This window comes from Hypomesus transpacificus, chromosome 1 (assembly GCF_021917145.1).
Source record: "Hypomesus transpacificus isolate Combined female chromosome 1, fHypTra1, whole genome shotgun sequence".
Lineage (NCBI taxonomy): Eukaryota > Metazoa > Chordata > Actinopteri > Osmeriformes > Osmeridae > Hypomesus > Hypomesus transpacificus.
In genome coordinates, this window is record NC_061060.1 from 6,916,166 (window position 1) to 6,940,895 (window position 24,730).

At 39.3% G+C, this 24,730-nt stretch overlaps 2 protein-coding genes across 2 annotated transcripts; one reads left to right on the forward strand and one right to left on the reverse strand.

Annotated features, from left to right (window-relative positions):
- Positions 1-10,257: 10,257 nt before the first annotated feature.
- On the reverse strand, positions 10,258-12,949 carry zic3 (zic family member 3 heterotaxy 1 (odd-paired homolog, Drosophila)). Its single transcript, XM_047025435.1, has 3 exons — positions 11,773-12,949; positions 10,835-10,998; positions 10,258-10,554 (listed from the first exon to the last, which is right to left on the reverse strand). The coding sequence occupies exons 1-3, from the start codon at positions 12,764-12,766 to the stop codon at positions 10,372-10,374; spliced, it is 1,341 nt and encodes a 446-aa protein (XP_046881391.1). The 5' UTR covers positions 12,767-12,949; the 3' UTR covers positions 10,258-10,371.
- A 7,416-nt stretch (positions 12,950-20,365) lies between these two features.
- Positions 20,366-24,470, forward strand: zic6 (zic family member 6). The gene is made up of 2 exons (XM_047025422.1): positions 20,366-21,326; positions 23,204-24,470. The coding sequence occupies exons 1-2, from the start codon at positions 20,366-20,368 to the stop codon at positions 23,845-23,847; spliced, it is 1,605 nt and encodes a 534-aa protein (XP_046881378.1). The 3' UTR covers positions 23,848-24,470.
- Positions 24,471-24,730: the final 260 nt, after the last annotated feature.

Sequence of the window (24,730 nt, forward strand, 5' to 3'; positions counted from 1 at the left end):
AATAGGCTACATATTTAAATCTACTATCTGTTTCCACTCCACCCACCATTCAATGACTTCGTTAATAAAAACGCCTTGGCCTACAATAATAACTGAGATAAGCTATACCAACTAATATCGCAAGAGTTTCATTCAACTCGCTCACTGAAGCAACTGACACATGAACAATTTTAACAGAAAATAGGTACAATTTTGCCCATATAGTGCATGATTGAGGTTTCCTTGACATTCGGTTCAACTGAGCCTTTCAAGGACATGCCAAGTGAATCGTTAATAACACGAACCACTGGCTGCACATTTTATTTTCGTGAGAATTGCAAGGCAGTAGGCCTAGGTTAAAATGTGAAAACCGTCACATCAGAAAATTGTACACCTGTTCTGTGCCAAAAAACGTAGTCGTTGCGTTAACTAAACACGAGACACGTTAATGAAAGTTTAATATAGGCCTAGGCCTAGGTCCATTAAAATGCAATTTTGATTGTTTGCGTTTTAGTTATTGATTACAAAATTAATATAAGTCATATATTGTATTGGCAAGAGTACTTTAAACACGGATACAACAACAATAGCAACTATATCGATGCAACAATATCGAAATCAAAAAGGCTATTTGAGGATGGATACAATATTGATATAAAAATATTAATTACTTGAAACATTGTACAATCTAATATTATGCTTAGGCATTCTTACGTAAAACTTGTAGTCTATGGGCTTAAAACGTACAGATCACCAAAAAACAAGCAAACAAGCTCCACAACATTCAAACATTTTAGACTGTCAAATGGTCTGTTATTCTTGTAAGGTAGTTTAAGTAAAATATAGAACAGTTTTGGGTTTCAGTTGGCACATGGTCCAGCCCTTCCATCGAAAACGAAATATGTAATTCATCATAACGGTGGGACTGATATAATTTCTTCATTTAATTTAAAGTATCGTTCATATATTAAGGTGTCCCTTGTTCTCAGAAGCGAGTGAACTGTGGGAGAGAAAAGGGATGTTGCCAATCAAGGACAATCCCTTACAAACTACTGAAATAAGAACATGCGTGAAGTTTCTACAGGAATACACAAATAACTCCACTATGTACAATATTTCAGATAGTATTTTTTTTCTTCAATCTTGTTACCTCCAACCTACGTTTATTCTAATTTAACCCTTGTGCTGCCTTTCGGTCACAATGACCCGAAGGTTCACAACGACCCATCGTTGTGCTGCGACAACTTTACCCAATACAAAAAAAAAAGCATTTTCTTTCAACCTTCGAGCTGAAGGGGTGTGTGGGACAGCCCGACGGTTAAACCCTTTCCTGCCGGACCATTCAAATATGGGTCGAAAAAGACCCATAGAACCCGCCTTAATAACTTTGCCATCCAATCACCGATTTTATTTCTGAAAACTGCCAGATACTCATGACAACTTAAGCTCAAAGCACATATCATTGGTTAAGGGGTTAGTGGGAGGGGGAAATAAATCTATCGTCTGCAACGGCAGCCATTGTTTTCTGAGGCGGAGCCAGAGCGGAGACCATGGGAGATTGCCTACAGTGTTAGATATACAGCTTCGAATTGAAATCGGAGACGATATTATGAGTTAAGACAAGTTCCTTAATATGTGTTGTCAATATTGTCTATTAAAAGTCTCAACTTTTTACTTACGAAGAATTTGTTTGTGGGAGTGACGCGAGTGTTTTCAGGAAAGAATGACGTGTCCGGCTTGGCCGTTTGTGACAGGCAGCAATGACGGTAGTAGCACTGTTTAGCTTCGATTTGAGCAGATTTCTAAAAAACTTCGAAAAACAACATTAACTAGGTAGATTATGTATACTCTAAGCTAAATGTACATGCCTTGTTTGGCCAATTCGGTCGATTGTGGAAGAAACTCGAACGTTTTTTACTTATCGAGAGGAGTATCTAGCCATAGCGCTAGCTGCTTTTAGCTGCTTTTGGGACAGGATAATTCCGGTTTCCCCCATGTCTCCACTAGTCACAAGAATGGTCATAACTTTTAATCAAAATAAGGTATTTCTAATCTGTCTTCTGTTCTACATTGCCCACAGACTTGTGGATATTCCACCTACTCAAAGTTTTTCTCTATCTTGTAATTAAAGTGGTGACAAATTCAGTTGTCTGATGAGGTATGGTGGATGGAGAAGTTTTTGTTAAAAATATCTACCTGAAACCACTTTGATAAAATATGATTTGCCTTAAGTAATCATATATTCATTTACATGATAAAAATCCCCTAGTTCTCCTCTTCAAGATGGTATAAACAGTTAAGGTGTATGATTTTATATGAAAATCCATAAAATATGAATATTAATATGCATATCATATTTCAACAGCATATGGAATGTTCGGAATTTTGTATTAGGCAGTAAAGGGCTAAAAGAAAGAGCTTCACTTTATTTTTGTATGAGGTAAAGTCGTTGCAACACGTGGGGGGTCACAATGACTGAAAGGTCACAATGACCCAAAGAGAACACAAGGGTTAAAAGAAGAAACAGACAGTTAATGTGAAGCTAGAGTGAGTTGCAAAAGATACATAAGTAATGTCTCAGCTCAAACCGAAAAAAAAAGTTCCAATGATAATTGCATAAAATAGAGACATTTAGAATTACATGGTACAATAAATATGCCAGGACTGTGCACTCTTAAAATGCCAGTTGAAAAAACAAACAAAGTATATCCTCATCTTTTGTCCCTCATAAGGCTGGTCCAGTGGAGAATTGAAACAGGAAAAAGCAATTACTGGAAAGATTGTCCCACAGGCATTGAAAGACTATCAGCATGAGGGTTGGGATTGGCTCTGGGACACCTATGGCCCTTGCATTATCCTGGCATGAGGTCGCTTTGGCAATAGCCTGGCAATTTCCGCCAGCACCTGGCTCCCCACCCCCCTTTACCAGGCCCTCCTACCTGTCCTTTCCTTTCCTACCTCCCTCTGTCCTTCTATCCCTCTGTCCCTACTTTACCCATGTATACACCCCACACTTTCTCATTGTGTTCTCTTAGAATGGCAGCTATAGTAAAAGAGCAATGGGTGGAAGACCGGTTACATCCAGTTGGCAAGGCCCAAGTTAATGACAGATACACGCATGCTTCACGTCCATGTGAATAAGGAGAGAAGTTTGCTTATTCAAGGCCAAATTGTATGTTAATCTATTGTAGACAAAGCACATGCGTCCAGAACCCGTTTTAAACGATGCTATAACAATGACACTAGAAAACACTCAACTATTGCAGTGAAAATATGAGCTGTACTTGCTATGTGGAGAGGATGAGAGCAAGGCAGGAAGGGCATAGACTGTGTTATGTCAGCTGTGCAGCATGTGCAGTGCCCCAGAACCTGAGTTGTATCTTTGTTGAATATCTGACTCTCTCACACCAAGCAGGTGTCATTACATTAACCCCCCCCCCCTTCATCTTTCTTCCATCTCCAGATGTTCCCTCAGCACAGTTGTGATGGATCATAAGTGATTCATCAGCATGCTCTCAGACCATCCTTCACAGACCCCCCCAACAGGGTTGATCACCTGGGGTCCTGCATAGTTACCCTCGCATACACTCAGAGCACACCTACGACCTGCCCTAACCTCATGGTGTTGGGATTTGTCTATTTTCCCCTGTACTCAATATCAAACTCTTTGGCACTGTGTTGTTTCCCCCTTTGGCTAGGCCATTGCCCCCGGGGTCTCTTGTGTGTTTTGAGCACGGCAATGTAAAAAATTGCTGTATGATTGTGTATCGAACCTGAAACACCTACACCCCAAACTAAACACATTACTACCAAGTGGAAATGTTCCAAAACATATTGAAAAACAATAACATGTCAGTGAGTTTTAATACCCATTAATTGATAAATGAATTCCCAGTGGGGATTGAACTATATAGAAATGTAGTCTCATTTGTGCAAAATGATGAGTGCATATTACACACTAAAACTTAATAAAAATTCACATCCATCAATAATAAAAAAATGTAACGGCCATTGTTGGTCATACATCATATGTAATTAATTAGAATTAAATAAAACCAAGATGGAACCCTAAATATATATACTGTGTCCAAGGTATCCAAGAGTTACTGTATTTGAGCAGATAACAGAAGTATGACCAAATAACTACAGCCAAATGTGTTTTTTATTGTTTTACTTTAAACATATAAACATTTTAAATGATTCCAGTGAAACTAAACATGGCACATGAGCAGAACTGTGGGATAAGTTTTCCATAGTCAGACGAGAGTTTAACATGTTCAGTTTCTAGACTGAAAACAAATGGATACATGAGCATTGACTTATTAAATATTTTGCTAACCCTGTGCTTGACCGATATGTTGGAAAGATTTTGGAAACTTTAATGATACAGTTTGTTTTCATACTTCATTGTCTGTTCATCTCCTGCCAGTGTAGCTGGTTGATAGTTATCTGAACCCAACCAAAAACACAAGGATTGAGGTTATTAAATAAGCTAAATAACATTATAGGACTATACGGAGCAAGGCCGTTTGTATCAGTGTAACTTTGGAATTCCAGTATGCTTGTCTTTGGGAGAAAAGACTACAACTGTAAAGGCATGTTTATAACAATTATGTAGGCTACCTGACTAACGTAAAACTGCACCTGCTGAAATTGGCGACTCGGGTTAATTGTGCCAACTCCAGGCATCCTAATGCATGGAAAGTTAAATGATAATTATTGGAAAGTGATTTCTCCTTCGTCACCATGATGTATAACACAACGCCTCAATGGAAACTTTATGATTGATGTGGAGTGTATTGTGGCGACGGAATGCATCTGTGGGTATGTAAAGGCTTTCCAACATGTTTGTGCCCAGAACGTTTTGGAATTTGCGCTGCGTAAACGTCTCTGCGCGATGTAAAATGTCCCCAGTCTAAAGATGTATATAACCTTTAAACCCCCTTTTTAAGGAACCGTTTCAAATCGATGACATTAACTCGTATTGTCCTATATATTCTTTGTATGGATGAGGAGGGCGGGAGAGCTGTGATCTGCTTGAAATCCCTTGCCCAAGGCGAGACATTGGCACAGTGGGGTTTTCTCGTGGCCCAATAACAAAAGACGGGGCGGCTTTCAGGTGCAAACATTATTGGAGAGCAAAACTATGCAGGTTAACAACAGCATAGGTAACTTGAAGGCTGTATCAGACGTAAACTTACTTGAGAGTATAAACGTGACATGGTCAATGTTATTTTATTTTGCACATGCAGATTAGCACATTCTTTAATTTAATTATTAAAAGCCACCAAACGTCAAGTTTGCGCCTGCAAGGCAACTTAAGGGAACAGTAGATGTGTTGGGCGTAGGCTATAGCGTAAAATGATGTCAATTGCTCATTTGACACCTTTCAAAAGTGTTGAGAATATATCTGTCAAAAGACAAACGCTCTGCAATATTGCTGAACATCTGCTTTGCTGAAAGAGCGTTTGCCTCGACCCCGACTCTGGGGACCTATTAGTGTTGACTCAAACGCCTGCTCCGATGAGAGATTCATCAAGTCCTTGACACACTCCCAGATGTTAGAAATTTAATACACGTTTCTTGATCGACGTGTGATTTATACTTTTACACTTTGTGCCAATTCAACACTAGAAACATTATTTAGGGGCGAAATAGGCGAGGGGGAGGGTTGACATGTTCAAGTAGTGATGACACCATGAAGCTGAAAGTTTTGTAATGGACAGTGTGTATGTCGGGGGGGGGGGCACTAAAATAGAAACTTAGGGCCTACTTTATTTGTAAGATAACACTCGAATGGTAGGCCCAGATAGAAACCGAGACAGCAATGTAGCCTACATGTCCTACAGTATGTTCCAGAATTATAGTAAGTATTTATCTCCCCTGTTTATTATCTTCCCAGATTCAAAATTGCACTTTTCCTTGCCTCCTTAACATTGCAAATTGAATCTTTTCCGAAAACATGCAAATATATTGGAAATGTAAATATCTCTAAACACTCAATGTACTAATCATTGTTGTAAATAGCTTAACAATGCCATTGTTAACTCAGTTAGCATCACAAAAGCCGTGTAACACGTTTGGGAGAAAAGAAGATTTTGAAGTACATCCTGTTGTGCTCAATGAACAAGCCTACCTGCATATCAACACCCGTCCGGCGATCTGCAGGTGAATACACAAGGGTCAAGGCAATCAATTGCCCTGCAAATTGATGACTATGGTGAAGGAAATGTTGATTGATTGTTGTTCCTCTGGAAAAAACTTAGTATTTACTTTTTTATACTATCATCACTATGTATTATCTACTATATATCAAATTCTAATAAATATAAATATACATCAGGGAATAGTCTGAATTTGATATCCAATATCAAGGATGCTTAAATAATTCAAATTTAGGAACTGAATCTTACTTTGGCTTTGCATGCATGGAGTTTTTGTTTCTTTGAGAAATAGGTCAGTGATATCCACGGCTCGTAAAGCAAATAACATGGGGTTGACCACCATTGTTATGCCATAAACAATGTAAAACGTAATAGGATTCAATAAGACACTGAAAAAGATGGTTACTGAGTTGTGTGCATTTGTGCCACACTGGTCTACCTCTAAGCTGTAGACCCAGAAGCACAGGCTATTTGACGGGGATAACTTTGAGACGTGAGTTCCAAATATTTAGAGAGAGCAATGCTCTATGTTACTAGAATATACATTGTGAGTACCTTTGAAGCACTCCAAAGGCAACATAATTTAGCCACTGAGTTAATTAAGATCACAAACTCGGTTGCGTGACAGAAACCGTTTGGAACCTGCTTGTATCGCTTTATCCTCTTACAGCGCGCTCTCCCGCTTAGCCAGCAAATGCTATGAGCTTGAGGCGAGAGGGGGTTAACGAAGGTATGGCGAGGGTTGACAGGCTGAGTCAATCAATTCATAAAACTACGAGTTATGAGAATCATTTCGTTGCAGAACAGGTTTGATGGCATGTCCGTTTTTACTTATAGGACGACTATCCGCCCGTTGCATTAAAATAGTTGATTGTCTATGCATGAAGCTTTTAGTGGGTATTAGCCTATAGGAGGTGCCAAGATGGATCATTGTTATCCTATATGACTGTGCGCATGGTGCCCGTAACCTAATCTAACAAGTCTAAATGAGAAATCTAGATGAATGAACACTGGTATTCAAACATAACCCTGCAGCCTATTCATCTAGCCTGCACTGCTGTCACAGCCGCCACAAAACTCCTACCACGTGACTACCAGTGCGCTCTAATCCATTGAGAATCCTACGAAAGGAACCCTTTCATGTTTTTCTTTTGGATATAGCCTACCCAGTTTCTCTCCCCAAAAAGACCATACCCCATCATTATCGGACTTCGGATGTATGTGCAATGTAAGGTATGATCCGTCTATCCTTCCGTTATAATTCACCGCGTGGTTCAGAATTGTGAGCTGGGCAATGAACACCGTTATTCTCAGAGCTACTCGTAGAGAAAGCATGTCCCATTTCTGACGTCATGGGGTCCACCAGAAAAGAACTTGAACTGCACGACTAAGAAAAATGTCCTGGTGAAATACAGGAATGCGCTTGCGCAAGAGGGAATAACAGAATTTAAATAAATAATAAATCTGTTTATAGTTGAAGATGGGGGTAGGGCCGGCTTGAGATGGGGTTAGACACTGTGGGGGTTCGTATACTGCGCAATATGGGCTTTATTCATAAACTATGAAAATAAAAATACTATTCATCAATGCAATAGTATCAACTAAAGCAAGTTTCGTAATCGTTTGACAGCAAAGTGAATAGTTTGTAAATAATGTGAAAAGGAAAACATTTTAAGTAAGTCATGTATGTATTTCCATACTTGGCGACGCTACTGAGCATTGTTTGCTTTAAAGTGGTCTCTAGTCCGTGATGTTTTGGACTGAATTATTTTAAGAATTGCTCTACTTGGCTTATGGACGTTACATCAAACTTCCACGGTCATAGTGTGTCCTTATTTGCCCATCTTTTAACTCAACTGATCAGACATGTCTGATTTGCAAGTACTCTTTTTGCAGTGAAACTTTCATTCCCATGGGTTAATGATTCGCTCACTGCCAAGAGAGTAGCCTACCAAGTAGGAAAGCTAACAGTTGGTAACTTTGCCATCCCTCTCCCCAGAAACAAGATGCTAAAATGGCGCCTTCATCAGTGTCAAGTTCAAGTGAACTGGCGCCTCAAACAGTCTGGAAAACAACTGATTTGCCTCGGAACTGTGAGCAATAGGCTACACCACTGACAGGAATAATCGACGTAGCAGCTGTTGCTTTTCAGTTTTTTTTAATTTCAGTCAAAATTGATGTTCACATTTCTTCATAAATAGTTGGTAAAACAAATCAACCAACAAACAATTGCCTACTTTAAAAAGTACAAGAAACCAATGTCCCTGTCAGCTAAAAACGAATAGGCTTACTGTTGTCATTTGCCTCGATTGTGGCACAGTGACACAGTTCATCAGTAAAACATTTTGCTTTTCAGGAATAACTTGGAGCATGACCCATTTCTCCCAGAAAGTGTTACAACATCACATTCTAGCTGCTTTTATACATCAGAAATATTCTTGGACTTCTGAACATTGGGCATGAAAGGTGGTGGAATAAGAAAAGGTATTTGTTTTAAATTAAGGTATATAAAATAGTATATAAAACATATATTCCTTAAATTATTTAAATAAACGTATTTCATATATCACTGTCACTTACGAGGTACTGTTTTTTACATTTTGTTTTAAGAGTAATGCTGGTGGTCTGAAATCGTTCTCATATAAGCACAATATATTTTGTGTATGCATAAGATTCAATTCTTGAGAATAGGTTACAATGCAATGCTGTAACTCTTTGAGCCACTGAACATATTCTCCCCAACCCACATATATCTAGTATTCCTTTGTCTAAATTTTGTTCACACAGAAATGTCATATTGACAAGTTATTCACACAAAACAAGCAAATGTGTAATCAAACTGCTCTATATGCAACACCACAGTACTTATAACAGATAACACGCTTAGTTTCACAGAATAATTACATTTAAAACAATGCAAGCTGACAGACAAAAAACTTTTATTTTGAAGATACTGTGTTGTGACAGTTCCATTGTTGCCGATGGACACATTTAAACATACTTGCACAAAGACATTGCTGGAACTATAAAGGACTGCCATACTCGCTCATATGTTTGGGTATTTGACCTTAATTTGAAATACTCCAAATACTGTCACCTTGGTTTAGAATTCATGAACTTTGTAGTTTGTACTCATACATCTGCAAATGCGGCGAGTGCAATGGCTGATGGATGTCTCATATACTGATGTTATGCTACACTTGAAGTCTACTCTCTGATTCTATAAAAGTAAAGTACACAAAAGGTTAATTTGACCAAAATGCGGATATCGACAGAATAGTTTATATAGTTTGTCAACTCACTTGACAACAATTCAGCTTTAAAGAATTGATGATTTACATGACCAATGGTCTCATAAGCTAAAGTAAAAGGTGATGGAAAATCAGCATCATATAGACAAATCCATAATATTTATATAGATGATATCTTAGATCCAAATAAGACACATGTATTGGTTAAAAAAAGATACAATCGCAATATTGGAACTTTTGAGTTGACGATTTTGTTCAATGTTATGCTGGTTATGACCCAAAACTGTACAGACTTGTTAGAAAACATTTCCATAAATATCATTTCAGTTTCAGAACGTATACCCATAATTAAATTACAAATTGATAAATATGGCATCATGGATATGTATTTACAACGTTATTAACAAAAGGCAACGTTATATTCAACGGTAACAATCGTAACCTAATACCACATTTCTCCACCTGAAAACGGACGTTGACAACAGATTCGACCCCATCAAACAAGGAAATACATTCACGAGTATATATTTATTTATGATTTATTTTTTGTTCAAGTTCAAGACAAAGACTTTGGCACGTTTCTTAAGACTGTCTGAAGTTTTAACAATCAATTGAAAGGCGACAGTATGTATCACCGTTATATAAAACACCGTGAAATATTCTTTATTTCCTTTTTTAAATAAATTTTGAGAAAATACATAAAATGAAAAATAAAATAATCTGGAATCTGTAAACTAAAAAAGGAAAAACATTTTATTTATTCTTAGAAAGTATTATTTTATTATTTAGGATTTATTTGTTTTCTTCGAACTCGGAATAAAAGTCAAATTTCGTATCCTGAGAACAGATGCGGGCTGCTTCCGCTGGATTGCTCTCATTTCCTCATGATCTTCAAATCCCATTTTATACACCTTAACGTGAGTAGTTTTTAAGGTTTCCTAAACCTCTTGGTCCACACTGAAAGGCTGCTTCTGACTTCAAACGTACCATTCATTAAAGTTGGGTGGCAGTCCATCACTGTGAGCAGACGTGTTTTGTACAGCTGACGGTGGTGTTTTTGTCGGGTCTTCAGTGTTCGCTGACACCAGCACTGGTGGTGTGGACGACTCGTATCCAGAGCTTGCTGCTGGAGACGACTCGGAACCTTGAGACTCGTGTACCTGCAGTAATGAGAGTGAAAAATGACAATAAATGAGGGGTTCCAATGGTGATTGCTTTAGGCTGAATTCTTGGTTAGCACGCTTTAACTGGACATTTGATATGTTGCTTGCTATTACATAGGGTCATGCAAGACATGAACTCCATTACTTTCCTGTTTTAATTCTCGAAAAGAAATTACTTTGAAGAGGCATCTCCTGAAAGCTAAATGGGTGTATTCAACTATAGCTAGGGGACAACGTTGTGTTAATGTGTTTAAGGTGTAATGAAGATGTTAATTACCTTCATGTGTTTCCTGAGAGAGCTGGGGTGTGTGTATGACTTGTCGCACACTTTGCAGATGTATGGCTTGTCAGATGTGTGCACGTGCATGTGCTTTTTCCTGTCGCTGCTGTTAGCAAAGCGTCTGTCACACCCATCGAATTCACACTTAAACGGCTTCTCACCTGTAACATGGGATAAACACAGTTTAGTATAAAACGCATATATAGTTTAACCACTGTAATTGCAACAAGCATGCACGCTCACAAGCTTGATGACAGAAACATTGCTTGCCCGCTACTGAGCGTTTTTCATTCAAATAAGATGGCTGTGGCATTGAAGTGCCCTATTATGAATCGAGTTTGAGTAGTACTAAAACACTGTAATCTAATTTAACTGGTTATGTTCATTAACACAGTTGGGTTTAGGCTAATAGGCTAGCCCAAGGTTTGGAAGGTAAACAAGGAAAGTGACAAACTGGCCAAGTGTTCAGTCACACAAAAACACCCGCACCAGGACTGCTCCGTCTAAATTTAGTTAGGCTAATTTGCTCACACTTTAGCGTTTGGGCAATATGTGCCCCACTCAACCTCAACACACACACATACACACACACAGGCTTCCGCATATGCACAGGGTGACACTAAGAGTTTTTGTTTTAAGTTATAGATCAAGTTAACGCAATTTTAACAACACGTAGTAAATGTTATGGGCCACAATAAATTCCTAACGCTGGACAACCCAATCTTCTATTCAACATATTTTCTAATTGAAACCAAGAATAACAAAACATAACCTACAATAGGGCCTTTGCGTCCCAGGCCTACGCTGCTAAAACAAACCATCTAGCCTGTCATTAATTATTAGAACACCCATGAATCGTCTTGTTCAAATAAAACAACATGTTATGATTAGGCTAATAAATGACAGTCGTTTGTTGAATGAGTGCTTAGGCCTACCTGTGTGTGTTCTTTTGTGAATTTTCAAATTTTCCGACCTGGCGAATATTTTCCCACATCCAGGAAATGGGCAGGGGAAGGGTTTCTCTCCAGTGTGTACACGAATATGATTCACAAGTTTGTACTTGGCCTTAAAAGATTTCCCTTCTCTCGGGCAATCCTCCCAAAAGCATATGTGGTTACTTTGCTCGGGGCCGCCAACGTGTTCCATTGAGACGTGCGTCACCATCTCGTGCATTGTACTGAAAGTCCTGTCGCAAGTCTTTTTGGGTCGGTTCATCTGATTTTCATCTATCCATTTACATGACATTTCTTGCTTAATTGGTTGTCTCATATATCTAAAGAAGGCCCCTGGACCATGGTGTGTCGGCACATTCATCCCCATATTCATATTGATTGGATGGTTGTAGTTGTGGAGCTGAGCAGCGCCATAAGGATCCGTCCGAGGGCTTGCGACCGGGCGATACGGGTCAGGTCTTCCAAAAATGTCCCCGCGTAAACCAAGATGCATTTGACTGTTGACTACATGTCCACTTGGTGAAGTATGGCTTACCGTCTGGTCGTGAAGCCCTGGAAATAGCAAGTGTCCAGGGTTATCAGAGATTCCAGGAGGTCCGTGCAAGCTCCCCGCAGACGCGGCAAAGATCCCATGCTGGGCACTCGAAGCAGCGGACTCTCCCATGCCACGGTTTCGGAAGAGAAAGTCCCGGGTTGTATTGAACGCTCCCCCGCCGTACGAACCAACCTGTCCACTATGATGGTGTCCCAGGGCAGCTGCATACCCAGTAGCTTGCGGGGTAAAAGCTGAAGTCTGGCTGGAGGCGATATCGTGAGCCACCGGGCTGATTTTGAAAGCTGCGGAGTGAGAGGAATCGGCGAAGGGATTCAGTCCCAGGCTTGGGTCTCTGTTTCCTATTTCATGATGTCGTGGTGTTCCGAATCCCCCTACTCCTAGCGAAGGGAACTGCGGACCGCTATCAAGAAGCATAGTCATTGGGCTAAATCAAACGTAGACAATGAAAGAAAAGAAAATTAAACTGAAAGCCCAGGTTAGTGGAGCTTACGCTAGGTGCAAATAACGGGAACACGATTGCGGTGTGCTGAAACAGTAAATTTCAAAATAAAAAAAACTGAATGAAACACATCGGGGAAAAAAACAATCCTTCGGTTGTAGAGCGGGGAGAAAACTCCCGTAACTGCAATCCGTGAGAAAGAGGATCAAACTTCCCCCCCTTTCCAGTAGAATGATGTCCTTGGACTGATAAAGTCAATCACTCACTCCCTGCACATAAATGAACTCGGGAGGCAGTGCTACGATGGCCAATGAGAGCTCAGCTGCCCCTTTAGCACGTGACGCCAACGAAGGGAGTTAATTGGCTAGATTTCTGTTGATTGGCACAGTTTGTTATTGAAAATGGCAGTTCGTCTCAATGGTTTAATTTGATTGGTTGGTTCAGGCATTATTTTTGCAGGTAAAGTAACGGGACACTCGCAAAATATGGGTCTTATTTTATTTCGCATGTTGATCTCACAAACGATTAAAAAAGTTAAATAAACATAATTTCTTCATTTTAAAATATATTACCAGAGGCCAGTAATGATTATAAATATTTGTTCTAATACAACATACTTTGTGAAAGTGGACTGGCGGTTTGAGTTCAGTGCCTAACTTCATATAGGCCTAACGAATAAACCCATTTATTCACTACCAACACTATAGTTCTGCCACGATCCAGGCTAATTTTGTAATATGGGTTTATCCTAAACAATTTTACATCAATGTATCTATGTATTTATCTCCCTATCTGTTTATCTATCTATCTCTTTTTATCTGAGCATTTTGGCTCTTATTATGAGAACATGAATGTTCTTGGCAGAGTTCCGAAATGTGGCTTTCTTGAGCCGCTTGATGGGAGTGGGGGGGGTATTTTTTTTTGCAAAGCTCTATAGGGTGTAAGACGGGGGAATAAAAGACAGAAAGAACGATGGCAGTAATTGTAATATCCTGAGATTTTTTGCCTAGCCAAAAATCCGTGCCATTGAGCGAGTTTCACAGGGTTGCCGCTGACTCGCTGCAGGATACATAAAATCTGATCAAGTTCAGAGACGCGTTGAGTGCTTCAAGCGGCGCTTTATAACTCCAAGCCTTTCACATCCCTTTCCCCTCAATCTGTCCCAGGAAGGAGCTCACATTCTTTATTTTAGGCATCTGAAAAAAGAAAAAAGAGAAGTCTTCAAATCAGTCTTCATTCTGCTTTCGCCCGCATGCACCCTGCAATCACTCCCACAACATTTGCGTCGAGAAAAGTGTTTTAAAATGCAAGGTGAGTTTGATTTATTATGTAGCCTAATAATCATTTTCGCTGCCTCTTGAAAGACGTTTGAGATAAAAGTTTAAGCTGTGCACGTGTTCATAACCTTAACATATTTAAAGGGATTCTTAGTAGGCTAACTGACAAAAAACTAAACATTTAACTTATTTATTTCAAGCGGTAGCTATAACTTTTTGTGTAAGTTACACCGCTTTTCTCACGACTGCATTAAGAATTTCAACCAACTCTGCAAACGATAAACGGCAAAACGATTCCTTCTCCCTCTTTTTTTCACCAGCCTCACGTGCTCAAACCTTCTGTAGCTTACTCGTTTGCCTTCTCTCTTTTACACACGTTACAAACGCTCTCTCATACCCTCCCTCCTTCACTCACTCTCTCTATTACACACTCACGCGCACTCGCATCCACCCCCATCTTCCCCTTCTCTCTACTGCCCTTCACCCCCCCCCCCCCCCTTCTCTTTGTCGCACACACACAAGCGCGCACACACATCCAACACTCAGAGGGAGAGAACATGAGTTAACTGCGAGTTTGCCTTTCAGTGTTCGAGAATGAGATTTATGGCGACCTTCGTGAACTTTCGCATGTGACAGGCAGTTCAGTTTCCTTAACTTTCCCTCCTCGATATTTTATTGGCTTGTTGGAGTCGGCAAGGTTATTGTATATGGTATGTTCACAGTGAGAGTGTTACTATAAAATGATTAACGATTAGAAGCACGTGCACCGTTGTCTCTACAACGAAACACATTCATCTAGTTACCACCTTTCCTGAACTTGTGGGTTGCGGACAACATGGCAATCAAGAGGCTTCGACCTTTGGCTCTGAAATGGACTCACAAGTTGTTATAGGTTACTGTCTCCGTCAAATAATCGAAAGCAACTGTTGCACAGAGAAGAGACAAAAACATGAGCTGTAGTAAAACACTAAAGACCAAGTTGTTCAGTGTTTTTCAATAGCAGTTACTGAGTTGAATACTTATGAAAATAAGGAGACTATGTATAACGGATATCAAAGGCCTGGACAACTGAAGCATGCAGGTCTAAAGCTGTAACTTAAATTAATGACTTAACTAATATACCAAATTGGGCCTGATCAGGCTACCTATCGCAGGTTGGAAGACCAGCCTTCCAGTTGCAACGTTCAAGTCAACCAATGTCGTTTCTCACTTATTTTGGCAAATAAATAGTTCTGAATATACATTTTAAATGCTATAGCCTAGATTTCTGTTTGTAAAGACAAAATATGACGATATATTTTTAGAATAGCCAACAGATTTCGTGATATGCTGATGCTGATTCTCTTCATTAGCCTATTTGCAGCGTCATAAGGTATTTTTGACCTTTAACATTTATCTTATCATACATAACATAGATTTATATATTTTCCATATATTTCATGCCATAGATGTTGCGGGTTATTATTATTGTTACAATGTAGGGCTATGGTAAAAACTAAATAATAATCTAGAATTACAAACGTTTCTAAAATGTTTAAAATGAGCAAACCACACCTATTCGTTAAAATACTGAATGCTGGATTATCATGTTCAATTTGACCACATTTGTTAAATTAGAAAAAATATGAATTTAGGATTCTTTTTCGAGCATCATGGTACAGCGGGTCTAAACGTCTATCGGGCATGCGCTTTGAATCTGTTTCTGGACTATAGGCTATATGCGTAAGCCTTAAAAAGCTCACGACAGTTTAAATTTGATTTTCCACAATCAGCAATGGTGTCTTCCCAGACACTATACGCTGTATTTGATAGTTCATATTTGTTTGACAATGTAGGCTATAGGCAAAATAGCCTACTGGAAGGATAGGCTAAATCTGACCATCAATTGCATATTTAAGCAGATGTAGGTGCCGCATGTGCACGAGCCTTCATTGAAGAAACTTCATTGAAACGCAATAAACAATAGTTGGACAACAACTACGCATTGCAGTGAATTACATTGCTACACATATTTATTGTGCAAACAAATGCATGCGTTGGTCCAGCAACTTATTTGCTATACAATATAATAATACAAATAAGTTCAATGACAGCGATACTTTACAGTCATACACAAGTAGTTTTTATTTATTTATTAGGAAACATAGGTGTTTTAGAAAGAAATATATTTCTGTTTTGGATGTTTCCAAATTGATGCAAGATGCATGTTTGTATTGGAAAAAAAGAAAGAGAGAGCTTCGAAAGTAACTTTGTTCTGGTTTGATATGGGAATGATGGATATGCTTTTCCTAACTGGCCTTCATCAATGCAGTGGCCTTAAAAATGATGAATGATTCTCAACCTCTTGGATGCATTGACTTTGCGATTGTTTTGAAATTACAGTGACAGGGAGAGTGAACCTACCATCACATTTCTTAAACCATTCACTCATGTTAACCTCTTCCTAGAGTGAATGATCAGTGAAATATTGGTATACCAGGATATTAAAAGTCCATCCATAGCACTGCTTTTGTACATTGTTTGAGGTTACTTTTTACACAGCCATCATGGAGCCATGGTCTTATTTAGCCTCATCGTCTACTGACTATGTACAAGGACAATGGAATGAAAGCAACCCAAGCCCTCTTGTAGATAGCCATAATGATACATGTGTCCTGTATTTTCAGACTAAAGGCTACATCCTTGTTAAATTCCAACTTGCATGAGTGCAGTGTTACTGTGCCGGAAGAGATGTAATACTCGTTTCATCTAATTAGTTGGTGATTTAGGAAGGATTAACATAGTTTATTAGTCCTTCATTGGTAGTAAACTATCTCAAAAAACATACTTTTAGTCCTCATTGGGCTTACCAATCCTCATGTTGAGCAAGCCACCCCCTCCCCCCTTCCCTCCCACACACACACCACATTAAAAGACAAAAAGTTGCTATATTTCTGTATATGCTCAGTTGAGGTCTAGAGGTGAGTTCTCCTGGATGGGCTTCTACTGCCTGTGAGCTGTTCATAAGAATTGCTGTGATATGGCTCAACAAGTTAATTGACTCCTTGCTGTGGTTTATTGGAGCATCTGTCTGCAAATGGCCTCACCCCAAACCTGCTAATTCATCTAAATTTCATAAAGTCATGGTAATACTGTAACATGTGGTCTCCTTCATTATCATATTATTCACAGACAGACACATACTCACGCTCACTCACACATACAGAATGAATGCAGTACCAGGAGGTACGGTATGTCCCACTTCAAATGGATCCATAAAGTCGCCAGCTTGTGAATACTTTAAAGTGCCACAATATCATAGAATATGAATGATGTGCTTGGGCAATGTCATGTCTACAGGCAATCTTGCACCACTAGATTTTTCTCAAGTGAAGGTTGATGTACACGGTTGTGCAATTGTACATAAACTGTACTGAGGCGTCTTTCTAACATGGCGACGGGTGCCATTTTAACCCGAATATTTGTAATCGCACATTGTTGAGGAGGCAAAAATATCAAGTTTAAGTTAGATTGGTACCCTATCCATGTATTACAGTCACATTCACATCCTGTCACAATACTGTTTTAATATTGAATCAAACAATTCCAGTACTTCGCTCTAATGTTGTTTGAGGTCACGATGCTATGACCTTCTTGGATTAAGTCTATTAAATGACCGTGTTGAAGTGTGATATTTTCTATGTGATTGAAAGATTGTCTGGTCTGTTTCATTCAACTTTTTATTCTGTACCATGAAACCACAGATACTGTCTATATACTTGTATTTGGTCACATTTATGTTTGAATGATGGTATGTATGAAATATAAGGTATTACTCAAAATATTACCATGCAGTTTTTACCTGCTAGACTGTTCCTCAATGTTGTTTTTATCATAACAAGCCAGTGGTCCTCAGCACCTGACACATATCTTTGTCTGATGTCTTTGAGTGTGAAGGTTGAGGATTTCTATGAGCTTATTCTTTAACAGATAAGAGGCAAATTACTCACATTCAATGTTAGCAGCCTTGTGCCCTTTCCTTCAAAATTGCAGATTGAATGATCTCTGTGCTGAAATTAATGATACTATTCTAATGATTTTAAGTATACCCATACCTCCATAGACATTTGGCGAGGTTGCATAATGTGTTATAATGAGATGTGTTTCTCACAAGGTGCTTAAGCTAATGTAAAATGCTCCAAAATGTGATTAGTCTCATATCAACGTTATTGGCTGTATTTGTGGCATTAGGTCACAATCGTGATATTGTTATCAGGTTGCCACTCCTCAACCACTAGCCTACTAAATGAACTGACTGGAAAGGTGAAATATAGGGACACGGTTTGGTAGGAAGGACTACCCCATTCATAAAGACTGTTTTCAGATAGATACAAATAAAAAAAAGTATGTATAGCCTATTTCTCAGATTTATTGTCCTATGTTACTGTTAAGATGAAGATTACGTAAATCTTTTGAATCCTCCAACCTGCAGTGTAGGCCTAGGTTTTGATGCCCCAGTAAGGGCCCCTTACTGCTCCCTTCAGCCTAGGACTGTGAAATTGACATAGGAACAACTAATTAAGAGTTGGAGGATAGATAATCACCATTATTTCTAAATGTGCAACACTATAATGAAAACACAAATGTATAAAATCTGTTATTTGATTACTGACCACGTGTGGCTTAATCCAGTTATCCAGTCGAATTTTGTGTGTTATTTAGTTATTTTTTTCACATGTTGGACCCACTCTTGACAAAGCACTTTTCAACAGCGTATTTCAGCTATCATTTGCTGAAAGCTGTATTTTTCACAACCGAATGGACAGCAGGTGCTCTAGTTCTCATGTAGTAAGACTATAGTGTCACTTTGGACAAAGCTGTAGTCTATCTTTATAAAGACATTTTTGCATTTATACACAAATATGGCCTTACTTAATTAATGGTTCAACGTTCAAAAACGTGATGACCCTGAACTATTCAGTTTATTGTGTTATAATTGCACAGCCTATACTTTAATACATGTATAGACTATCAAATCACATGTTGACTGAACCAGGTCGCTCTTCCATAAATACATTGAAAGCAACGCTGGAAACATTTACATCCTTGCTGTTATTTTGTTGTTACCTCGGTAAGTTAATGGCTGTGGCATTAATTTAGATGTTGGTTTTCATCGAGTTATAGAAAAAGTGTCTAAATGCAGCTGTAATATCCACAAACAGTACAGAACATGCCGACTATGATAATATGTGAATTTCAATGGGACAGTCCCAAAAAACGATCTTCACCACTAATTAACCCCTTAGTGTAATTTTCAAACCAAGAGGTCGTAGCCAAAGTGTTGATCAATACGTAGGCTATGGAAATAGCCTACTTGTTGCATATTTGTTTGTGCTTCTTTAATTGAGTTATTGGTAGTGTGAGCATATTTAACCGTATGTAAGTAACATGAATTACAAAGGAATCCTGTACCTTGAGAACCACAATCCTAGCATGAGTTGATGCTGCGTAACACTTGTTTACAGCCTGTTAGTCATAAGAATTGCGTTTTAGCAGGGCAGACCAATCAGAGTTAACATAATACGGCTGTACATCCTTTGCTATTCCAAATGCATGGCAATATTTAAGAATGAGCCAAATGAAGAACACCTGGGGCTTTTTTAATTTAATTTGCAAATGCATAGGGACTCATGTCTCCTGATTCCGTATCAATAATTTGGTTGAACCATTATACGTAAGATGTCATTGTCATATGTTTGGGTTGGGTTTGGTCTATATAAGCTTTCATAACTCGACAGTTATGTTCTCTCAGACAGTATAAGCAATAGAAATAATGTCGAACTTTAAGGCGTTGTAATATGGCGCCTGAAGTTAAAGAGGCACCAATATTTGGCAGTGTATACGCGGCACATTTCAAAGCATTTTCTCAGCGATATTTGAAAACGGAGTCGTGCAGTGAACGCCTGCGTGTCCCTTTTAAAACAAACCCAGGGCCTGTCAATCATAGCACATTCCAACCAATCCCAAAGCGCCCTTTTTTTAAAACAGGTTTGCCTGCTGTGCTTTTATATTGCTCCATGGCCTGTTTCGAAGCATTTTTACTACCACGGTTATTGCCACAAATCAAGAGGGCAAAGTGAACGGCATGGGACTCACACCAACTTCAACGAACTTGAGTCTTGTTCCTGCTCCTGCGAAGTTCACGGCCAAGAATTTCACATGCAGATGATATACAGCAGGGAAAATGGAAACAAGATTTCTAGGTAAATCTTGAGCACTAATTTGGTTGATTTTGCAAACTCACAGCCAAACTCACAACAAAACATGACAAGCCTGTCGAGGTTTAGTGGCTGCCCTCTTTCTTGCGTCAACCCCGGGGAGAGCAATACTGATCCCAGCGTGGGGCTGCCACCTTTGGCAGGGGAGCACATGGGGCACCCCACTGGCAGTTCCTTAAAACTCTGCCCCTCGCACAATTTGCGAGACTATCCCGAGACGAGGTCCAGTGCATATGTTGACCATTCGGTTCCCCATTTTTCAGACTCTGGATACCCCAGCCACCGGTTAGAGCCCAGCCCTAGGGGCATTATCATTGGAGCCAATCTTTCTGGAGCCGGCATGCCACCCGTCACTGATCAACTGGCATCAAGAACGAACCAACATGGCGGGATTGGGAGGTATCGTGACCTCCCGAGCTATAGAGATACCAGAAGCCACGCTTTTTTCACCGCTTATCACGAGCAGGCCCATGGCTCCACCGACGCAACCCGAGACCTCGGAAGCCAAGTGATGTTAGGTCTACCTGGGGATATCCTCTCTCGGACGCATCATTACGGTCAAAGTATAAGTGGCCCAAGGGGAAACAGCCAACAACTTGTCACCCAGTTTCTCGGTCTGTATAAACCGCTGAACATGGCAATTCAACGTGGAGGGGGTGACGCTTTCCTCAGATGCTCTAAGCAAAGCCTCAAGCACGAGCTGGTGTGTAAGTGGAGTGACGGCCAAGAAGGGGTCGGGAAGCAGCTCTGCGCCAGAACTTTCGGGACCATGTATGAACTTGTCACCCATGTGACAGTGGAGCATGTCGGAGGACCAGAACACTCTGAATACGTGTGTCACTGGGAGAATTGTCCGAGGGAAAGAAAGCCTTTCAAAGCCAAATACAAGCTGGTAAACCACGTCAGAGTACACACAGGGGAAAAGCCCTTTCCGTGCCCTTTCCACGGCTGTGAAAAAGTTTTTGCAAGATCAGAGAATCTCAAGATCCACAAGAGGACACACACAGGTTAGTAACAACAGTGATTTTAATAATAATAACACAACAAATTGTTAAATGGTTTTGTACTGTAATAATATTAAAACGAATAGCCTAGTACAAACAACAATAATTGTACGATTACAAGGGTACAAATATTAATAATAGCCACCTAGGTTTCTACAATCGTAGATAATCGATACTAATATTTTAATAATGTATTTATAAACTTTTAAATATGTGTGATCACAGTTAGGCTACATTAGCTTATGTCCCAAAAAACTAGGAGTTTATATTTTTACTGAATTGTATTTGGGGAAACATGCATGATTTATTATTGGTTTCAGTAGAGGCCTATATGACTAGTAAAATATATTGTTTAATGTTCTTGAAACTGAAATATAGATTTCACAACTTTTGATACGGTAACAGTTCATGTTTACGGGAAAGCACTTATAGATTAGCCTATCTTTAAATTGTTATTATTGAATGGTATTTTATTTCAGATATTCTTTATTTCATATAAAAGTATTTTGTATACAGTTATTATTCATGAAATATGGTGTTTTATTGTGTGCATACTGTATGCAACTAGCAATTCTTTATATGAAAGAGTGGCTGTTTTTGCCGTCGTAATTGCACTCATCAAGAAGGAGTGACGTGAGGGAGTGAAAAATAGTTCGACAGAGAACCTGAAGTAAGGCTGATACAGGCCCGGTTGTTTGGGTGCCGCTCCCACTCATTCAGTGAAATATATAAATAAATGCTGGGACACCGGAGAGTTGTGACGTAGCTTTTACGATTCGCTCAGTTGCAGTCTCAGTTGGGACGATTCTCTTCTGCGCTCGCGCAGGCACAAGGCTAGTAAAGAGCTCAAGCGCCAAGTAGGTTATGAGGTATAAACAACACAGTGCCTTTATAGTCGAAGTCAGTTTTTTCACAGATATCAACTGGATTTAAATGCTTAAGAAAACGTATGTGGTTTACAAATACTGAAAAAAGGAAATATGTTTTGCCATTGCAAATACCAAGTAAAACAATGTAGTTGAGCATTGTGTCATTTTATTTTTGTCTCAGTATATTTTTATCAATAAGAAGTCTGCATCATAAGATATATTGATAACACACACATACACACACGCAGACACCCCCCCCCCCCCCACACACACACACACACACACATCTTTGTGGCCTATACTGTGGAATTGATTTGTTAACATTAGTTTCACCATGACTTGTTGGAATAGATTTGTCTTCAATTGAACTGCACATCAATTACAAACTGTCATTCGTCAAAGACATTTTGGTTAAATTCAGATTATATGCTTTTGTATTCAGAGATGGTAATCATGCTTTGACTAGCTGAGGCCAATATTCAAATGTTCCATAGCAGTAGGTTTAGAATTTATATTATATTATACTTCCTCACCTCATGAAAGTCTGAATAGGACAGAGTTGTTGTAACATTGTGTAACACATGCTGATAAATATCGCATTCATCTCCCTTCAGCTTGGCAATCTAGCAAATAATGGCCCCCCTTTCTTTAGCCTGTGAATACTCTTGAGGTAAATCACAATGAGAGTGATGTTGCCTAGGTATACCTTTATTTTTACACAGCTTCACTCATTACAATATGTTGACATGTTATTCATTAGCCTGGATGTAACCAGTAAGCCTACTACTGCCTTGTTGGACTTTTTTATGTGTGCTGTTAAATACTTGGTTAGCATACAGAACCCATGTCACATTGAGACCTTTCATTTTTAAATGAACAGGTCAGACAAATATGTCGGAATGAACATATAATCTGTTGGGGGTTTAACCTTAGTTTGCAAGAACCAGTCTTTCACCACATGCAGAACAATAACATAGTAACAAGCGGTCATTTCTCTCTTTGCATGTTTAGGTGAAAAACCTTTTAAATGTGAGTTCGAGGGCTGCAATCGGAGGTTTGCTAACAGCAGTGACCGAAAGAAGCATTCTCACGTTCACTCCAGTGATAAACCCTACATGTGCAAGGTCAGAGGGTGTGAGAAGTGTTACACCCACCCAAGCTCCCTTCGAAAGCACATGAAGTTACACTGCAAGTCCTACATGGCCAAAAGCATTGATGGGCGCTCGGAGGACAGGGAGCACCTTTCAGAAGCCAGGTCACCTGAATTAACGGAGCAAGCTCAAACAGTCCCATCCACTTCCAACACCGTGACTCGCGTGTTGCCCCTCACCTCATCTCAAGATTCCTTATCCCCAGAGATTCGTGAGGAGTCATCTCTGAGGTCACGTTTCCATCACACATTCGACAACACTTTGGACTACTCCACACACAGGTCACAGCCTCTCCTGGATCCATTGTTGATACAACGGAGCAGTTACAGGCCCGAGCCTCAGTACCCATGCAGCCAAGCAGGCCATAATTTTGCTCAGAGCTCCAGAACTTTTACGTCCGGCTCTACATTTCAGAAAAGTATTGTAAATGGGTGGTATACGTGTCATAGTGGCGTGGATACTTTCTCACCAAAGCAGTGTAATAACAACATATCTTCGATTTGAATGTCAGCATATTACGGTATTGCCCTCATAATATATGCTTGAATATGGACCTTTTGTAATGAAATAATTGGTATAGTGAGGTTACATATTATTTACTGTATTTACTGTGGTTGTTTATGAAAATGTATGCCACGTTGAAGTTATTATACGTCATAGTAAAAAAAAGGCTATACAGCGTTGAAAAATGTGTCATTGTAAGCTTTATTTGTTCTGTGTGTGACGCATATAGACCTATTGTAGGCTCGGCTTGAATCAATTGTGAGACGTGCCTATGTAACACGTGTACAGTGAACAATCATCTTTCCTCTGTTGGGTTGTTCAAATTTCAAAACATAACTATAAAGCTATATAATGTTTCTGATTATCATTTTCATGATAACCAGTAACCAATACTTAAATAAAAACAAGCAGATGGGATTTCAGTGAGAATGTTTGCTGTTAATAGGCTGTAGGGCTCTTAAGAGATAAGGTAGCAGAAATATTACAAAAGAAAGTATTGTGTGCAGGCAAGGAAAGTGTATTTCGTTGAATGTAAATTTAGGGTATTGTATTGTCGGAAAGGAAACATGCATTAAACATGCACTTCTAAATGTAAGTCAGAAAGTGAAAATAAAAAGTATCATTTAAGCATCATTTTTTGGTCAAGTTCAGTTTGTAGCCCATGGTTCATACGGTTTTGTGTCTCCGTGAAGTGCTTGTGAGCTCTTTAACAGATTTGTTAAATATCATGTTTACGGATGAAAGCAGTGTGCATTCTAATTATAAAGAGTTCAGCTGCTTTGCTTTCTTCCAAGCAAGAATTGAGTATAGTTTATCAAGGAAGACAACCCCCCCCCACACCCCCAAACACCCAAGCTTCTGTGCATATGTATATTTTATGCAC